General features: G+C 41.1%; 1 protein-coding gene across 2 annotated transcripts in view; it reads right to left on the minus strand.

Annotated features, from left to right (window-relative positions):
• Positions 1 to 21,549, minus strand: part of LOC124391167 (protein kinase C-binding protein NELL1-like) — a 263,303-nt gene that overhangs the window by 69,274 nt on the left and 172,480 nt on the right. For both annotated transcript variants that reach the window (XM_046857567.1, XM_046857566.1), the window contains exon 14: positions 3,987 to 4,109. In XM_046857567.1, coding sequence (XP_046713523.1) covers positions 3,987 to 4,109 — 123 coding nt within the window. The remainder of the gene's footprint in view (positions 1 to 3,986; positions 4,110 to 21,549) is intronic.

Below are 21,549 nucleotides of genomic sequence, written 5' to 3' on the forward strand. Positions count from 1 at the left end.
GCACGCACGCACGCACGCACACACGCTCTCCTCCTTAAATGCACCCTCCGATCACTTAAAAAGAGAGAACAATCATTAGGTCACATTAACTTCAAGGTAAAGCAATCCCCTGCCTATCTGCTCCCGGACCCGCCCTCCATTCACAAACTGCCGCTCAGCCACGCCCCCGCTGCCACAGTTACGTTTTTGCTGCATTGAACAACGAGAGCGACCGAGTGATACGTCATCAACTAAGCGACTGATGCGACCCTCCGCTGAAAACGGGGAACCGGCAGCGTGGGTTTGCTCGTGCCTTTGAAATTTGCTTGTGAAACAGGGTAAAATTTTGCGAGCGAGTTTGCTCGTATCTCCGTTTGCTCGTACTATAGGTTGCTCGTACAACGGGGTTTCACTGTAATTTTGAATTTGGTAGCTGCAAAACAGGTCTCAAAAAAGTTGGGACAGGGTCATGTTTACACTGCATCACATCTTCTGTCCATATACAACTGAGAAGACCAGTTGCTGAAGTTTTGGGAAAGGAATGTTGTCCCAAAAGAGTCTAATACAGGATTCTAGCTGCAGTTCTGATTGTCCTTTGTTGTATTTTTCATTTCATAATAGGCAAATGTTCTCAAATGGTGAAAGGTCAAGACTGCAGTCTGGCCAGTTCAGCACCTGGACTCTTCTACTAAGTCATGCTATTGTAATAGATGCAGTATGCAGTTCTTCCACAATTTGTAGACACAGTCTTTTACAGATTAGTAATGCTCTGCCCATCTTTAGTGCCTCTCTAAGATACACTGTTTATACCCAATTATCTTACTGACCTGTTGTCAATTAACCTCATTAGTTGCAAAATGTTCTCCAAATGTTTAATTTTAATAACACTTCCAGACTTGTGTTGCCCTGTCCCAACTTTTTTGAGATGTGTTGCAGCCATCAAATTTAAAATTACCTTATTTTTCTTTTAAAATGGTATATATTACAAGTTGAAAAATTAAAATTAAAAAATGGGTTTATGCAATATGCAAATCATTGCATTCTGTTTTTATTTACAGTACATTTTACACATTGCTCCTATTTAAACTTCCACACTCTCACTGTCCGTTATTGTTGGTATATGTTGGTTCACGGCGGTCGTTGTTATCACGCATGCGTATCCTGGTACGTGCCTTCCCAACCGGCACTTTCTCAACGGCTGCGCTTTTCTTCCCAAAGCGCATCGCGGATTCCCCCCGATCCTGCCGGTGTTCATTTTATGATTTTGCTGGTCATCCCACGTTCCGCGCCGCCAAGCGCGGCTTTCGCCTCCCGTTCATCGCATAACATTTAACAACAAAAGGCATATGTGCACTAACTAACAGCAGAGATTCACCAGTATACAATACAACACCTGTAGCATCTGTATATATATATATATATATATATATATATATATATATATATATATATATATATATATATATATATATATATACTGCACAGCTATCCACTGTAATAATGCCAAAATTGTTGTTCAGATATTCAAATGGCTTTGAATTTTATTAGTAATTACTCACTAGAATCATCATAACCACTTTTCAGGAAGACGTAAGGGACTGCAAGATGCCTTATACAGAGAACGAGAAAGAGAGAGGGGGCAGGTAATTACAGTAGTCTGGCTCCCAATCCCACGTCTCAACATACTGAGAAAATTGCATTGTTTCCTCTTTAACCCACCTTCACATCCTGTTCAGAGAACTACACATGTCTACACACAGCACAGGGAGAGCACTTCCACATAATCACGCTCAACACTACGCACCAAATCCATACATTTCCTTCTGTAATAATGCTCTTCAGCTTTCTGATAGACAGGTCTTGTCATTCATGTCTTGCTTGACTGTTAGAAAGCAATATGCACTTAAGAACGTATAAAGGAAAAAAATTATATAAAATTGTGCAAAGAAATATATTGAACTTATATATCTTGGATTTTTTTTACAGTCTATGCTAAACTCCAGTGTGTGTTGAGATTGGGTTATGTTGTGTTGCACTGCTGCTAAAATCGTAGTAAAATTTGACATTAAGACACACTGACAGCTCCTGGAATTGGCTAATACATGTTTGTTGACTAGCTCTTTGCTTATGGTGATAAAATTCAAAAGAATTTTAACCCAAAATGGCTTGAATTTTAGAAGAACACTTTAGATAAAATATAAGTATGAAAGCTACATGTTTAGACAAACACCCAAACAGTAATTTGACATAACTTAGATTTCTATATTTAATGTTACATGCTAGTAATCAATGCACAATAGCTTCCTAGCTGTCAAGCTTCTCGACTTGTTATTTTGAGTGTTGCCTGCTGGCCACAGTATTATTGCCTCATTCCCTTGAGTTTATTTATAGATTTATAGTATAGTTACCCTATTTTTTAGTTTCTTGCTGTAATGTTTGTTAATGGTAAAGCCTCCTCTCCCTGTCTTGAGTAAAGTACTTATACATTTATCTGCTGGATATATTATATTATATTTATATTGACAACATTTGGCAGACACCTTTATCCAGACGAACTTGCAACTTTTCGTTTTAACTGAGCAGCGGAGGGTTAAAGGCCTTTCTCAAGAGCCCGGGAGTGGCAGTTTGGACCTGCTGGGATTTGAATCACAACCTTTCAATCAGAGGTCCAACATCTGAGCTACCAGTTCCTGAGCTGAGCTGCCAGTTTCTTTGGTAGTGCATTCCTGTTTCCGCCTAAAATTTTATTTTCAACTTTTGCTTGAAGACCCAGTCTGGTTTTGATTTTGTGTTGTCAGTTATATATATTTTTTAAATTTGAGTTAGATATGTGTATAACATTTCCATTTTTTCCCTTTTCTTGGATCTGCCTGTGTCTCACAAATACAGTGTCTGACTCACACAATGATTTGGTTTTGACTGTGACATTGTATTGCTTCTGCTGAAGAGGTTTTAGCTATTAACATTAGCTCACTAGCATTCAATCTGCTTGGTATAATTACACGACGGGGGCAAACTCATTTGGCTCCACAAACTTAACCGAGAGCGCTGTGTTGGCTTGTAGGAATGTGCTGCTCCTGCTGATGACATGCTATACCATCTGACTGAGATGTTTGCAACACTCCACGTCAAACAAGTGAGCAACTTGCCCTGTTTTCGTAGAGGTTTTTGTTTTTTTCACATTCTTAGCTAACGCCCCATTCCAGGCTAAGCTTTATCACCAGTGGGATCAAGCGAGATTAATTCCTTACATCATCATTTTGATTTAATAATTGCCACCAATGTTAATTAGCAAAAACCTAGTCAGACTATTATAGTTTATATTTATTTATTTATATTTTTTTAGACAGACTGTTGTAGTATAATCCTTCAATTGTACCCTGAACTACAAATCTCTTGCTGCTCCAGATTGCACTTTCCAACATCAAGTGCTATTTGACTGCGCTTTTGCCTGGGATCACAATGCCTGATTGTTGTTCACCTGCAGTCCACAGACATGTCCAATAAAATTTCACGGTGTCATCTAATAAACTCCACATGACCCACTAAAACAGCAAAGGCCTGAAGACGGCAGCCGAGGGGAACATTGGGATGCAGCGCACAAACGCATCACCTGCAATCGCCACCAGGTTCAGAAAAAAAAACAGAAAGCTGTCCCTTGAGCTAATAGCAGCAGTCGGGTGAAACGATTGCTTCGCAGAGCTGACAAAAACCCGAATCAGCTCCTCCAATCAGCTTGGAGCATGAGAGATGCTGTGGGAAAGGAAGGCAGGTCAGGAAGGTTAGAAGCAGAAGGCAAAATCAAAATCAATTCTCATCATCTCCAAGCTGCTGCTGCTGCTGTTGCTACTGCTGCTGCTGCTGTTTTTGTATGTGTGTGTGTGTGTGTGTGTGTGTGTGTGTGTGTGTGTGTGTGTGTGTGCGTGGTTGTGTGTGTGCGTGTGTGTGTGTGTGTGTGTGTGTGTGTGTGTGTGTGTGTGTGTGTGCATGAAGATTAAGTACTCTACCTGTACAGATGGTGCCGTTACCCATGAATCCTGGCTTGCAGGTGCACAGGTGGCCGTGGATGGTGTTAGTGCAGATGGCGTTCTCATCACATAAGCTCTGACCACTCACACACTCGTCACGCTCTGAAAGTAAAATGGACGGTTTGTGTGTTTGTGTGTGTGTTAGTGTGTGAGACAGATACAAAACAATGTTTTTTATAAACCCCTTAGGTGTTTTTTTTTGTTTGTTTTTGATTAGTCTTGTGCTTTCTGTGAAGTCCATAAATCATTAACTGTGTCAGGTCATTAAATTTGTATACATACTATATATATATATATATATATATATATATATATATATATATATATATATATATATATATATACACTAAAAAGATAAATACACAATTACATTAGTTTGTTTTCATGTTTCTGATGAATGCTGCTTCATTCCCATTGGTCAAAAATAAGTTTTTTAAGTTTTTATTTTTTGTAGCAGTGCGGTTTGGAGACAGATGATCCTGTATTCTGTATTAATAAAATAACATGGGCACTTGTATGGGAGGAGGGTCAGCATGATCAGATTTGTTTTAAAGGCAGTTTTTTGGCTTTTCTGGAATGAGTGGACCAGTGTCAGTGCTTTGCAACTGTTAACTTTGAGTTTTATTCATTTCCAAAATAAAGAGATAACTGAGAGCATTGTCATAGCGTCTGTAATTGAAATGAATAAAATAACCTTTAATAAACTGTCACTAATGGCAAATTACTGTAGTATACAGGTAAAAAAAAACACTATTAGGATGTGTTATTGGAAAATAATCAATATCAGGGTAGCCACATCATAGGACCACATTGCCATTGATTTATTTTTATGGTTGTGTTTTGTTCTTCTTTATTGTGATCACATATTCTTATTATAAACATAACATTCAGCAAACTTTTTTTTTCTTTACCACAGCAAAAATCATTCAAAACAAGAATATAGTCAAACAGTTTAGATCAGTCTAAGGTCTAATGAAGTGGAAAAAAAAAAATGTACATACTGTACATTTTTAGCCCACCCTTAAGCACATAACACCCATTTCCCCTTTTTTTCCAGTAGGAGTGTGTTTTAATTGAGCCCTGTTGGATGTGACCTGCAGTAGGAGGAGATGAGGTGGCCTTCATAACCGATGACTGCTAATGGAAATTAGTCTAATAAATATTTCAGAGACGTTCACCCAAACGTGAAATTAGCATCACCCACACTGTGTGCCCTCTGTTTTGCTTGTGTACAAGAAATTTATCTCCTTTTTATTTGTTTGTATGTGTGTTGGCTGTACAGTGAACTGGTGAACAGTGTGGTTAGCATGCTTGTCAGTTTTTGAACAGTATAATGAATAAAGAACAGTAAAATCATTTGTATGACACTGCAAAAACATGAGCCCCACAGTGTGCAAACTCAATTCACAAGTTTTATATAATGACATTTTTCTGTGAGGTTTTTGCCTGTTTAGCATTTTTGGAAGGAGTCTCCAGAATCAGTCCTCTGTAACAGCTAAAAGATGTTCATTTGTGTTTTCAGTTTTCTGAATAAAAGAGCGAAAGGCTGGATGGAAACTGGAAGTGATTACAGGAAGCATTTTCATGGATGTTCCAACAAATAGATATAAAAATATTCTTTAATTTATTGTATTAATTTTATTTAAACTGAAATTATTTCTACACTTGCCCTCCTTCTCCTGCATGTTGTAACAGTATTGCTTATTACAAATTTGGCTTTTTTGCACATAGCGATTATCAGCAGCATGCATCCTCGTAATAAAACAATGTCATTCATTTTCGATAAGCTCTCATGAGCACACTTCCTAAGAGACTTAATCACATTTTTTTTTTCTTTTTTAAAGATAAGGAAAAATTAACTTATTAGCGTTGACGCTGTTCATCAATATGCAAAAAGACGTCTTAATCCTGACTAATGCATTCCTTACTTAATTAATGCCTCCTGCTTATTGAGCCCTTAAGCAGATTGAACACAGTGTGTGTGAGTGCGTGTGCGTGCGTTTATGGCTTGAGGAAGCGAATTTCACAAGAGTCAATACAATGTGTAATTTGTAAGAGGGACACTGGAGCTGAGATAGTGGCACACTAATTAGGGTTTCAAGCTCAGACCTCAGGATTTAAATTCCAATTAGCCCAAATTTACTAAATGCCTCTCATGACACCTGAAAATTGTAATAAAATAAAGGACATTGTCTTCAGGGTTTTTTTAAATTTTTATGAAACAACAGCATATTTCACCTGTGCCATATTTAACATACACTACATTAGCATTTAAGTATTACAGTATATATAATTAAATGACCGATTAAAAGCAAGCGGTGCAACTGCCTCAAACAAAAGAGTAGAACAAGGACAGGAAATGAGGTAATGAAACAAAGAACTTCCAGAACTCATCTCTTTATCCGCAGTGCAATTATGGAAAGCTAATCCAAGGAGCTCGAACATGAATATTATCATGTCACTTAGGTTTATATACTGTATACAGTGTGCTTTTAAGTTGATTAATAGCATAGTGCAATAAACTACTTCCTACATCCTGTATTATCTTTCTACATCCACAGTTTAACCCACAGTGCATTAGATTTACAAGAATCCTAAAACAATTGGGATTCTCATAAACTTTCGCTGTTGGCCTAATTATCAGAAACTCCCGCAGTAATCTGAACTAAATCTCTTGTTATTTCCACTTACAGTGCCTGCAAAAGGTCCGGAAGCACCTAGTATTCGATCATGTTGGAATTTATATGCAGCAAACTAGGTAATTTAACGATATGAAGATTTACTTCGACCAAAATAATCTCAAAAAGACCAGATGTTAAACTTGATTTTCAATAAAAAATCCTCCCTCAGTATGAATAACAGTTTGCACACACTCAGGATCTGGACATTAAGTTTCTCAAAACATTCAGCTGAAAAACTTTGCCCTGCCTCTTGTAAATCTCTTGATCTGTTGACTAGCGAAGAAATGCTGTTCTTCGCTAGTTGGATAGCTCTTTCTGATCTTGTGATTCAGAGCATTTTTAATAGGATTTAGGTGCAATGACTGAGCAGGCCATTCCATGATCGATAACACCCCAGCTGAATGTCTGCTCTCTCATGGTGAAGTTGGTCCCAATTAGCCACAGTCCAGATGGAATTACATGGTGTTGAAGTATGAAATGGTAGCCATGTTTTTGTCTATTATGCTAAAATATTGAGATATCAAAATTAAAATAGCCTTATAATAGTTTGTACACAGAAATAAAACATAAAAATGATACATTTGTCCAAAATTTTTAAATTATAAGTACATTATTGAAACTGCAAGTTACTGTATAGGACGCTTTATTAAGTACAGGCTTCAGTACTTTCTCAATGTCTGCAATCACTTTCTGTTTTTAAATGAAGAGCTCTACTTCTTCAGCAAGCACTTAACAGGGCATTAAATTGCTTTGCTGTTGAACTAACTCTTCTCTAACAGGATTTCTGCTTAATGGTCTCTTCCCCCTCATGTGAGTATTTTACACATGCACTGCTCTTTTGTAAGCCTGAATAAATGCTGCAAATGTTAACGGACTGTATCAAAATTGTATTTGAATGTAATAATGTATTTATTTTAAAGTCATTCGGCATTGACCAAATTATGGTGTGTTTTAATGTTAAAAGAATAAACAGAAACTTGGAATTCAAGAATCTTAATTTGCAACTTATGCAAATAAGAAATCCAGGAGGTTATGACAAAATGGACACTTTTTGATTCTCTTGAGATGCCTGAAAGTGTGCTGCCTATAGAGTGACAATTTTTGAAATATAATACATTTCTGTCCTTCAATTTCCAAGTTTTAGAGAATTTATGCACAGCAATATTGCCGAAGAGCTCAATCACTCTTTCCCAGGTTGTTGTCACTTGTGTAATGAGGTGTCTCAATGAACACACTGACCTTACGCTGAAAAGTATTTACTAGTATCAAGAAAATGAAAACCCCAGTTACAAAAGGTTGTGTCAAATATAAATAATAAATGATCAAATATGATTTTTTAATTTTTAATTTGATGGTCACAATACATTTAAAAAATGTCTAATGGAAGGCAATATATATATTCATACATAGTTATATAAACTAACCAGTAATAGGTTCGAAATGTCTCCAGTTTTAGCTAGAAGCTGGGTATTTGTGGCATACAAGGAGCAGTTTATCCTCTTAACAGTGCCTAAAAATGGATCCTCAAAAGCTGCACAAATTCTGCATGACCACTGTGCCTCCTGCTTGAGATTAGTGAATTAGGCGGTAAATGGGGCGATTTCCCTCTCAGAAGGCCTGCCATTATACCACTTACAGCCTCCTTACCGCAATCATACTGCTGTGTGTTCTGACTCAGGAACACGAAAACACTGTAGTAATTCCTTAAAGCAAACAAAGGCAGTGTTAATATTAAATGGCCAGTTACATAAATGCCACACACAAAAATCAGTTTTATATTAAATTATTAAAGGATAAAAAAAGTCTAAAACTAAATAAACAAAATCAAATTTAAATTGTTTATGTAAGCTGAGAGTTAGTTAGGAAAAATGCTGTACTCAGCCAGAAAAGATGGAGGACATGATCAATGTGTCTGGTAGACAGTGGCTTTGATAACATTAGGAACATGCTTGCAATAACAGCATTAGCAATGCTATTACGGAGTTTTTTTGAAAGCAGTTGCATCCCTGAACATAGAAACAGATTGTTATTATAGGGTTGTGTGCAAACTTTTTTACACACTGGCACAAAAGTGGAGTAAGGAACTTTACCAAAAAATATTATAATTTGAATAAAAAAATGTCAGATGTAGATCATGTATCTACTGAACACCAGTATAGATACCAATAAGCCCCACGATCCACATGTCGCCAAAAGGTGTTCTATTGGTCCCGAATGGTATCAGACCTAAAGTGACGTAAATAGAAGTCAACAAATTCTGAGGGTTTAAATTTTTTTGCCCCCCTCACCCAACTTTACCCCCACCAAACACAACCCACCTTAAAAAAAAAAAAAACATTTAAAATATAAAAAAACAAACGACAACTAACCACCACACAAAAAAAAATAAACACACCCAAACACATCTCCAACACCACAAAACTAACAAGAACATACTGAACAAAGCACTTCCTGCCAGCACAGAGTAAGTCTGGCATTATATAGTCCGGCCGCTGGTTGGCGCTCGGGTTGGGCAGATGATTGGAGGAAGAGCAACGTGGACGACCGATTACACAAATGCCGGCAAACACCTGAACAAATGTGAGTATTTAACAAAACAAACATAAAACAAAACAAAAGACGATGCCAAAAAATACATATTGTGTGTTTGAATATGTGTTTATTATGCACATCGCAAATTACTGTCAAGGGATGGAAATGTAGTGGATATGTAGATAAGTATGAGGGACCAGTATGCCAATGTGTGTGTGCGTGTGCGCACGTGTGTGTGTGTGTGTGTGTGTGTGTGTGTGTGTTGCATTAACCAACTGGGACAGGTCATTTTGGCACCCCAACCATCAGCTGTTAACCATTAAAACCACCGCCAAACAGTTTCCACTACACCATATGTTTGTTTGCATAATTAAATCATTAGCATTATACCAAATAAACTAGTGTAGAAACTCATTGGAATCAGGAGGCTTGATGGCCTCCTAATGGTCCATACTGGTGTCCAGTAGATACCAAAATGTGATCTAAAAGACCAAAAATGTTTCATTACACCTAAATGGTATCAGACATACTGTAATATAATACCAATAGAAAGCAAAACATTTCCAGTAATCCCCATTAAAACCTTTAAATGTATTACAAATTTTATTGTTTCAGTTGTATTTTTTTTTTTTCAGAAGGGAATTTATAGGTAATGTGTATAAGTTTTTGATAAATCTAATATCTATAATATAATAAAAAAAAAAACCCACAGAAGAACAGAAACTGATGTCTTGTTTTTCTTCCATGTTTTGTTCTGTTTGTGGTTTAGATGTTCAGCATTCAGCAGATGTTCTGGATGGAAGATTTGGAAGTTTCCTTACATTTAGTCTGAACATTATTTTTCCCCGAACTAGGATCAATTTGTCCCCAGCAAATCAAACCTGCAGAATATGATCAACTAAATTAAAAAGTTTGTCTCAGGTCATTTGTCTTTTTTGCTACTTGAATAGTCCTTTAAATAATAAAAAGATGCACATGAACAGCTGCACTTGAGGGCGGAAGAGAATTGTCACACTCGGAGCCTTTGTGCCACTGAGCTCTGTATTCACTGCTCTAATAATTGGACGTGGATTTTAATTAAATGTTCATTCATTCATGAGATGTTCCTCCTTCTCCTCCTCCTTCAGTGCTGCTGTTAAAAAACATGATGAAGTGTGAAAATTTTAAACACTACAGTGGATGAGCTGGAGCTACGTACAAAACCTGAACTAGCACTGTACAGTAGAGTGAAAAATATAAAAATAAATATCTTCTCTTAGAAGTTTGTATCTCAACAAAGGAACTATTAGAAATTTGCTATGCTCCTTTTTTCAATTCCTTTTTTTTAATCTATCTATCTATCTATCTATCTATCTATCTATCTATCTATCTATCTATCTATCTATCTATCTATCTATCTATCTATCTATCTATCTATCTATCTATCTATCTATCGCTTTGTATTACTATATTACGTTTTAATAAACTTTGCTTTTTTTGGCTGCTTTCATTTGGGATAACAATTTTTCTATTTAAAATTAACTACCTGCGTGTCCTCCTCACTACATCCATATACCTCCTCCTTGGCCTTCGTTTTTTCATCCTGCCTGGCAACTCCATTCTCAGCATTCTACCAATATACCCCATGTCCCACCTCTGTCAGTCGCACGTCTCACTTTGTCTCCAAAACGTCCTATATGCGCTGTCCCTCTAATAAACTTATTTCTAATCCTGCCCATCATTGTCACTCCCAATGAAAATCTCAACATCTTCAGCTCTGCTACCTCCAGCTCCACCTCCTGTCTTTTAGTCAATGCCACTGTCTCTAAACCATACAACATCGCAAGTCTCACCACAGTCCTATAAACTTTCCCTTTCACTCTTGCAGATACCCTTCTATCACAAAACACTCTCCACCCACTCCACCCTGCCTGCACTCTATTCTTCACTTCTCTATCACACTCTTCATTATTTTGCACTGTTGATATCAGGTAATTTAACTCATCCACCTTTTTCACCTTTTCTTCCTGCAACCCCACCACTCCACTGCCCTCCCTCTTATTCACACACTCTTACTCCTACTGACTTTCATTCTCCTTCTCTCCAGTGCATACCTTTAACTCTCCAGGCTCTTCTCACATTTATTTATTTGCTTACTTACTTATTTTTATAATACTTAATATATTATTATTTATTTATTTAAAATGAGTTCATCCTGTGAATTTTCTTTCCCACTAGATACCAGTTCTGGTGACCAAAATGAATAATATTTGGGCTGGAGCTTTTGGAGGACCAGCATGAACACTGTTTTGAGATTATTTGTAAACTCGTTGCCGGATTATCATGATAAATCTTTCAATCCATAAACTTGCCCGGACTTTCTGAGGCTGAGTAACATGTTTGAGGTTCATAGCACTCACAGCAGTTATGTTTTTCGCTCGCATTCACGGCAGCAGTAAAACAGGGCATACTTCAGGCTTCATTAGACAATCTAACCAAGCTGATTCTTCTGACAGGCAGGAGAAACATACACTCTGTCTCAAATAATGTGCCATACACCGCTGCACTAAAAGTTAGTGTGGCAGCCAAGCTTAAAAAAAAAAGGTGGGATTGTGGTGTACAAAAATGTAATAATTCCTTAATTTATGCACTTATGATTATTTTCCCTCAAGTCACAGTTATATTTCAAAGCCAAGTTTCTGACGTCCATAATAACCCATTTAATAGCATCACAAAGGAACCAATGCTTTCAAGGCTGAATGAGGCTCTGCCTTTATATCTCGAAATTAAATATTTGGCTGAAAGCATTTGTTGCATTATGTATGGAGTATAATGGAGCCAGAGACTTTGAGTATGAATTTGCCATTTTGCATCTATCTATCTATCTATCTATCTATCTATCTATCTATCTATCTATCTATCTATCTATCTATCTATCTATCTATCTATCTATCTCTATCTATTTATCCATCCATCCATCCATCCATCTATCCATCCATCCATCCATCATGTCACCTTAGATTTTTAGTTTTAATTTGACGAGTACAGCTTTGTTCTTCAAGATATATATATATATATATATATATTTTTACTTTTGGGTTGTTTAAGAAAAGGAAATTCATAAAAAAGCAAAAAAACTAAAACAAATGTGAAGCAAGCATCCTATATTTTGAGAGAATATGCAATATTTTCATTACTACTTAAACTAGTTTTCTAGTAGTGCTGTAGTTGACCACCTAATGCTGAGCATATATCCTATTTCTTTTTTCCAGGTTCAGTAATGATTTTATTATATCCTTTCATTTATTATATCCTTTATCCCTTTGTCCACGCCCTGAAAAATCTGGCCAATAGGCAAGTCGTGACATCATCGGTGGGCAACGTCGCGTAAACCAGGAAGCTACAACAAAAAATTTAGCGACATTCCCTTTTGTTGTTTAGGTAAGCGCTTTGTGTGTGAATCTGTGCAGCCATGAGCTTTAAATGCAAGCAGAATTCCGACTGTGTGTTCCTTCTTGCCCTGCTTCATTCGTGGGGGGATACACACAGCCAATGTGTTGTTTTCTTAGCTTAGGAGCATGCTTTGTCGGCTCTAGAGAAAGTCAACTGTTAGTCCTCTCCAGCCTCTCCTGCTGGGCCGAGCTCCAGGGGAAACCACCGCTTCGGCGGTTCCTTCTTCTGGCGTGTGTAATGCGGTGCTCCGGATTTCTTCCTCCAAGGAGGCAAATTTTTCGGATGCTATCGAGCCCACGGACTCCTCACAGCCTGTGCTAACCTGAGGGTGGTTCTCTCCTCGAACAAACAGGTGGTGGTAAAGTGGCCCTGACAACCAGAGTGCCGTGCATTGAGGGGGACGGGCTACATAAGCAGAATCGACTGTGTCCAGTGCAAGCACTGGATATGTGCCTCCACAGGACGAGTCTTGAAGAAAGTTGGAGCGGCTGTTTGTCTGCTATGGCCCTCATAGGAAAGGTTTTCAGGCCAATAAGCAGACTCTCAGCAGATGGATAGTGGATGCGATTTTCTCTGGTTATGAGTCCTCTGGTCTTTCCAGTCCTTTCTATGGCCTGGTCAGCGGGGGTGCTCCTGCTGGACATATGTATCGCTGCGGGTTGGTCCACCCCTTTGACCTTCGTCAGGTTTTATGAACTTGACATCAGAACCAATCCCAGCTCCTCTGTTCTGCACATTGGGGTGGCCAGACACACTAGGCAGTATGGTGTGATAGTATGCTCATTCCCAAAGCATTTTGATGCAGCTAGAGTTCTTTGAAATGAAACGTCTCTAGGTTACGTATGTAAACCTAGTTCCCTGAGGGAACAAGATGTTGCGTTTTGAGCCATACTCCCTGCATCCCTGAAAGCACTTACCTTCTCTTTCCTCAGAAGTTAATGTCGATACCATCGCTCAGCCGTATTGTAGCTTCCTGGTTTATGCAATGTCACCTGCCGATGATGTCACGACTTGCCAATTGGCCGGATTTTACACGTGATTCAAAACTTTTACAAAGCGGGGGCGTTCCCAAAGCGTTTTGACGCAGCGTCTCGTTCCCTCAGGGAACTAGGGTTACATACGTAACCTACAGACGATATACACATATACATATTAGGGTTGAATTCCTCGAGTAAATCAAGTACTCAACAAACAAAGCTTCATTTAGTTAATTTAACTACACACGGAGCACCGTTTATCCGCACAGACCATTATTAATGACGCACCACCCTGGGGCTTCATTTATAAATGAATGTTAATTGGCATCACAGATAGCACTCACAACCTTTGCGTGGAAAGTGACGTACGCACATTTCAAGCCCTGTTTTGTGCATACACCTTTTTTTTTTTTTTTACACATTTGTGCCACTTTACACACAAGGGTTGTGCGCCATTTCTGTGTCACCATTTCCTTCTCTCACTTTCTCTGTTTCCATGCTGTGTATATGCAGGGCTCAGAGTTTACTTACAGGTGCCTGCACTCTTTTCTTCACTTCTCTATCACACTCTTCATTTTTTTCCACTGTTGATATCAGGTACTTAATATATATATATATATATATATATATATATATATATATATATATATATATATATATATATATATATATATATATATATGCAGTGGAACCTTGATACTTGCGACCTTGACACCCGCAACCTCGATAGTTCTCGACTTTTTTTTGGAACCTGAGAGAGAGTAACTCATGAAAATTTTAAAGTAACATTTTAAAACAGAGTTTGTACTAATAAATTACATAAAAACTTTTTTTATTGTAAAAAAAAACTATTTTATTATTGTATTATTCATTTAAAGTAATTTACATTTTTTATTGAGTTTACAGTGCAGTACATGCACAAATCCCCTTGAAAAAGGAACAATCAAAAGGAAAGAGTCAAAACCTTCCGATTTTTTGTTACTCGCGAGGGATCATAGAACGTAGTATCAAGGTTGCACTGATTATATATTAGAAATTATAAATTAACGTGTCAAGGCATATTTACTTTAACGCTACTAATTTTTTTAATGCAGCACGTTTTTCTGTTTCACCATTTTTATTAAAAACTTTAATAAAAAAATTTAAAGAGGCAAAATTAAAACCTTTTAGAAACACACTTTTATTCACAACATTCTTTTTTTACTCAGGAATAAAAAATGAAAAAATAAAACAGCAAAACATAATTTTTAATCACTTAACATTTGTTTTACTGATACGCCAAGTCTAAAATCAAGTACCAAAATAGCCACCATCTGTGTGGAAACATGGCATAAGTTCCATTTGGTGTTCTGATGATTTACGTACAGTGGACCCTTGGACTGCAAGTAACGTGTTTTACGAATGCTTTGCAGGATGAGCACAAAATTTTACTTGCATTACAAGCGATAACTTGCATTGCGAACATCAAGCATCACATGAACAACACACAAAAGGCTCATGCTCAGCTGAGACAATGGTTCTTTCTCTCTCGCTGTGTAAAACAATGGGAGCTCAAATTCACGCTTATTTGTCCTCATTTGGCGTGTTCAGGCGGCATTCGCGTGAACGCACTGTTTGCAATAGTATTGTGACTGTCAGGAACGCGAGAGGAAGGACCCAAATGCAGGACGCAGAAAATATCAAAAGGCAGTCTTTAATTTTAGGGAAAAAACCATAGACAATACAAACAGTCAGAGAACAAATGTTCAACTCTTGAAAGAGCATGGAAAAAACCAAAGAGCAGAAAAAGGTGAAAAAAAAAACCAACAAACGTCCAAAAAACTGCGGGCAAAAAACAGGAAAAGGTAGAGATTCAAAGAGAAAGCAAAAATAATCCACAGGGGAAAAAAAGGCAAGATAGTCCCAAAAAGCATAACAAAAGGCCAAAAAACAATCTGGCAAGATTTATACCCATCAAAGATGGCCGCCACGTCACGCCAGTGCCGCACCGGAAGCGGAAGTTGGGCTACCGGAAGTAGAATTACCGGAAGTGCGCGCGCCGTCGGCTGACAGTACCCCCCTCCCCAAGGCGGCTCCAGACGACCCCCCAGGCTGCTCAGGATGGTCCCGGTGAAACCGAGAAATGAGGTCACGGTCCAGAACATGCCGCGCAGGAACCCAGGAGCGCTCCTCCGGGCCAGAGCCCTCCCAGTCCACCAGATATTGGAAGCCCCTACCCCGACGGCGGGAGCGGAGCAAACGACGCACCGTATAAGCGGGACCCCCGTCGATGACCCGGGCGGGTGGCGGGGGCCCGGCGGAGGGCACCAAGGAACAGGCCCGGACAGGTCGGAGTCAAGAAACGTGGAACGTAGGATGGATCCGAAGGGCCCTGGGCAGTCTGAGGCGCACAGCAACCGGGTTAATGACCTTGGAGATGGGGAACGGTCCCAGAAACCGTGGGGCGAGCTTACGACACACGGCCTTGAGAGGAAGGTCCCGAGTGGAAAGCCACGCCTTCTGACCAACCTGGTAATGGGGTGCAGGACGGCGTCTCCGGTTGGCCCAACGAGCAAAGCTTTGGGAAGCTCTAAGAAGTGCCGTGCGGGCCCTCCTCCAACTGAGTCGACAGCGCCGAAACTGAGCCAATGCGGATGGGACAGAAGCCTCAGCCTCCTGGGTAGAGAATAGAGGGGTTGATAACCATAAACCGTCTGAAAGGAGACAATCCAGTGGCAGCAGTGGGCAAAGAATTATGGGCATACTCAACCCACAACAGCTTGGAGGACCATGAGGAGGCATCTTGGGCGCAGAGGACACGGAGTCCGGTCTCTAGCTCTTGATTGAGCCTCTCAGTCTGGCCATTGGTTTGCGGGTGGAACCCAGAGGAGAGGCTGATCGAGACCCCTAGAAGGCGAAAAAATTCCTTCCAAAACCCAGCAGTGAATTGAGGACCCCGGTCAGAGAGGATGTTGCGAGGAAGACCGTGCAGACGGAAAACGTGCAGGAGAAGGAGCGCAGCCGTCTCCTTAGCAGAAGGCAGTTTGGCCAGGGGAATGAAATGAACCATCTTCGAGAATCGGTCCACCACGGTAAGAATGACAGTGCTGCCGGCAGACGGCGGGAGCCCGGTAACAAAATCCAGGGCAATGTGAGACCAGGGGCGTTTAGGCACAGGAAGTGGGCGTAGCAATCCCACGAATGGCCCTTCGATTCTTGTGTTGCGTGCAGGTGGGACAGGCGGCAACAAATTCACGGACATCTTTTCGGACCGTGGGCCACCAGAACCGCTGTTGGAGGACGGACAGAGTTCGAGGAAACCCGGGATGGCAAAACAGAGGCGAGCCGTGACACCACTGGAGGACTTGGGACCGCAGCTGCTCGGGAACAAAGAGTCTGTCAGTAGGGCAACCCTCGGGAGCTGGCTGGTCTATAGTGGCAAGTTTAACCCTAGCCTCGAGGTCAAGGTCCAGGGCACGTACGGTAACTGAAGGAGGAAGTATGGGTGTGAAGGTGGGATCTTCTTCCTCCACAGGGGAGTGTAACCTGAAAAGAGCGTCAGGCTTCCCATTCTTAGATCCTGGGCGGTAGGAAGAGAGAAATTGAACCTGCCGAAAAAAGTCCCCAGCGAGCCTGGCGAGGATTGAGGCGCTTGGCGGTGCGTAGATACTCCAGGTTGCGGTGATCAGTCCAGACCAAGAAAGGGGTCTCGGTCCCCTCTAACCAGTGACGCCATTCTTCCAGGGCAAGCTTGACAGCCAGGAGCTCCCGCTCACCAATGGGGTAATGCGTTCAGCTTGGTTAAGACGGCAGGAGAAGAAGGCACAAGGGTGCAACTTATTATCAGAAGCACCCCTCTGAGACAGTACAGCGCCTACCCCTAGGTCAGAGGCATCGACTTCCACGATGAACTGGCGAGAGGATCGGGAAAAACCAGGACTGGGGCAGAGGTGAAGAGGTCTTTGAGTCTGATGAACGCTCGCTCCGCTTCAGGAGACCATGAAAAGGACCAGCGGGAGAAGGTCAGTTGGTGAAGAGGGGCGGCAACCAAGCTGTAGCCTCTAATAAACCTCCGGAAAAAATTGGAGAACCCCAGGAACCTCTGCAGCTGCTTCCTAGAGGAGGGTGTGGGCCATTCCTTGACAGCTCTGATCCTGGCAGGATCCATACTTATGCTCCCCGCAGCAAGAGTGAATCCCAGGAACGAGGTGCTAGAGACATGGAACTCACATTTCTCCGCCTTGACATACAGGCCATTCTGGAGGAGGCGCTGGAGTACCAAACGAACATGGCCGACATGCTCATCCAGAGACCGGGAGAACACCAAGATGTCATCCAGATACACAAAAACATAGCGGTTCAACATATCACGCAGCACGTCATTGATAAGAGCCTGGAAAACCGCTGGCGCGTTGGTGAGGCCAAACGGCATGACCAAATACTCATAGTGACCAGGCGGGTGTTGAAAGCTGTCTTCCACTCATCCCCTTCACGGATGCGAACGAGATGGTATGCGTTCCTAAGGTCCAGTTTAGTGAAAACGGAAGCACCTTGGAGCTGTTCAAATGCCGTGTCCATTAAGGGAAGCGGATAGCGGTTCTTGATGGTGATGCTATTGAGACCACGATAATCGATGCAGGGGCGTAAAGTCCCATCCTTCTTCTCAACGAAAAAGAACCCCGCACCAGCAGGGGAGGAGGAAGGGCGAATAAGGCCAGTAGCAAGTGAGTCCTGAATGTACTGCGTCATGGCTTTTTGCTCGGGGCCCGACAGGTGATACAAACGTCCCCGGGGGGGCGAGGACCCGGGTAGGAGGTCGATGGCACAGTCATATGGCCGATGAGCAGGCAAGGAGGAAGCTTGGGCCTTGCTAAATACCTGACCAAGGTCATGATACACAGCGGGACTTGAATCAAGGTTCAAGGTCTCAAAAGTACCAGAGGCAGATGGCTGAACTAAACAGTGGGAATGGCAGAAGGTTCCCCACTCTAAGACTTTACCCGTGGACCAATCCAGACGGGGGTTGTGTTTCTGCAACCAGGGAAAACTGAGCATTACCGGGGTGTGAGAGGAGGAAATGACCAAAAAGGATAGCCACTCCTGATGTTGATCGGCAATGGTGACCCGGAGGGGCTTCGTGCGACAGGTCGCCTGATAAAGGGGATGGCCATCGAGAGCTCGAACTTGAAGGGTGGCTGGCAAGGTTTCAGTCTCAATCATCAACTGCTGAACTAGATCCTGATCCAGGAACTCCGAGTCTGCCCCTGAATCCACAAAAGCAGCAAGCTGGTGCTCCTGTCCGCCAGAGAGGATGCGGATGTCTAGGAGTGGTTTGGAGAGGGCAGGAAGGATTTGGCTCGGCGAGGACCTCCCCATCAGCGACGAGCCCGGTCTTTTACTGGGCAGGAAACCGCCATGTGTCCAGCTTCCCGCAGTAGAGACACAAGCCTCTGGAGCGACGCCTCTCCTTTTCATCCAAGGATAGGTGTCGGCGGCCAATTTCCATAGGACGGGGTGGAGAGTGGGGTTCTGGTACCGTAGTCTCACAAGGGAGTGTTCGACGTCGGTATTGCGGTAGAGAGCGGTGACGATCGGAGCGCCGAGGGGTGCAGGCGTCTGTCAATTCGCGTTGCGAGGGCAATGAGGCCATCTAAGCTCGATGGAAGTTCCCGGGCGGCTAATTCATCTTTAACTTCCGTAGCCAAACCACGATAGAAGGCGTCATAAAGGGCCGTGGGGTTCCATCCGCTATCTGTGGCAGCGGTGCGGAACTCCGCGGCAAATTCAGCCACCGAGCGCCTACCTTGAGTGGCAGAAAACAGCAAGCGAGCCGCATCATGACGGGGAGAGGCGGAGTCGAAAATTTTCCGGAGTTCGCCAGAGAAGGCGGAGAAAGACATGCAGTGGGGGGTCTGGTTCTCCCACTCAGCGGTGGCCCACTGGAGAGCGGGACCTGATAGCAGAGAAATCACATAGGCCACCTTGGCTACTTCGGTGGGAAAAGAAGAGGGTTGAAGTTGAAAGATGATGCCGCACTGAGTGAGGAAGGAGCGGCAGTGTCCTGGTTCCCCAGAGAAACGTGCCGGTGGCATTAGGTGAGGTTCACGGGAACTGACCACGACCGGAGCAGGTTCCATCTCGGTTGATGGTGCAGGTGAGGCGACGGGTGTGGCTACAGCCGAGGTACTGGGATTTTGAGTCGCGCGCTGCATGAAACCTTGAAGTGCCGAACCAAGCTCACGTAGCTGCTGATCATGGGTGACGCAGATCTGTTTCAGAGAGTCGATACTCTCCCTTAAATCCTGTGCGTCCGCGGGGTCCATAGTTGGCCAGATTGTTCTGTCAGGAACGCGAGAGGAAGGACCCAAATGCAGGACGCAGAAAATATCAAAAGGCAGTCTTTAATTTTAGGGAAAAAAAACATAGACAATACAAACAGTCAGAGAACAAATGTTCAACAGAAAAAGGTGAAAAAAAAATAACCAACAAACGTCCAAAAAACTGCGGGCAAAAAACAGGAAAAGGTAGAGATTCAAAGAGAAAGCAAAAATAATCCACAGGGGGAAAAAAGGCAAGATAGTCCCAAAAAGCATAACAAAAGGCCAAAAAACAATCTGGCAAGGAATAACAGGAGCCGGCGTCTATTTATACCCATCAAAGATTCTCCTTCCAAGCAAATATTGTGTACAAATTATTATTTGTTTCAGATACATTAGGGACAATAATTTGTAGATAAAATACTATTAAAAATTATTTTTACATGAATATTTTTTGGTGTTTGGAATGGATTATATGATTTTACATTATTTCCTTGAACATACATTTGAATAAAGCATCCATATTTTTCCATGCCATTTGTCCTGTAATAGTATTAATTCAAGGTACATTTAGAATGGATAAAATGTGATCAATTTGCGATAAATCGTGAGATAACAACGACAATCATACAAATAATCGCGATTAAATATTTTAATCGAGTGACAGCCCTAGTATATATTCAGGGGGTGTAATGGTACACACATTTTACAGTTCAATATATACCTCGGTTCGGTTTTGAAGTCACAGTTTGATTAATTTTCAGTACAGACGGGGGAGAAATGCAAACCATAAATATGCTTGTCATTTTTTTTATTAACACAGTTTATTATTAACATTTGTGACCAACAACATTTGAACAGTTGCTTGTTTAAATAATATATCAAATAATATTTTTATAATAATAAAATGGAATAAATCTAATTAATGCAATATACTTTTTATTATATTGATTCAATTTAGTAATTAAAAAAATTATACAACCAGCATAAAACTTGAAATTAAAAAATATAATAAATGTGAATCCACTGTGTTGTTTGTTTGTGTTACCAGCTGGAGCAGCCCCTTTAAGAAGCTAGTGGATGTTTGTAAGACATGTGACCGAGGCAAGCATCTTGACGTGCATCAAGATTGAGTCAAAGACAGATGTGGCGGAGAGAATCTGGTAATTTTCCAAAATAAAACATCGTTCAGAATCAGATAATAAATAAAACGGAAATAATGAAAGTTATGTATTCTTTCTGTGCGACCCTGTACCAATTGAGCCACGGACCGGTGCCAGGTGGCGGCCCGGCGGTTGGGGACCACTGATCTATTTTACTGTATAAACAAACATACAACATATATATTACACTGTCATATTGCTGCCAATCATTAGCTATTTAACAGCACTTTATATATTTAATAAAACATTTCAGAAAACAGATTTCTTCACATTTCAAATCATATCATAATCTAAAATTAAAAATTAACGTGTCAATGTCAATCTACTTCACACCATGAACACGAGCAGCACGGGCAGCAGGGAAAAGTCTTCAGTCTTATCAACTAAGGGCCGGTTGTAGCTGGAGGCTTTAGTTCCAGCCAAATAGAGCAAACATTTGATCGCTGATTGGAGGCCGAGCT

This window comes from Silurus meridionalis, chromosome 9 (assembly GCF_014805685.1).
Source record: "Silurus meridionalis isolate SWU-2019-XX chromosome 9, ASM1480568v1, whole genome shotgun sequence".
In the NCBI taxonomy this organism is placed as follows: Eukaryota; Metazoa; Chordata; class Actinopteri; order Siluriformes; family Siluridae; genus Silurus; species Silurus meridionalis.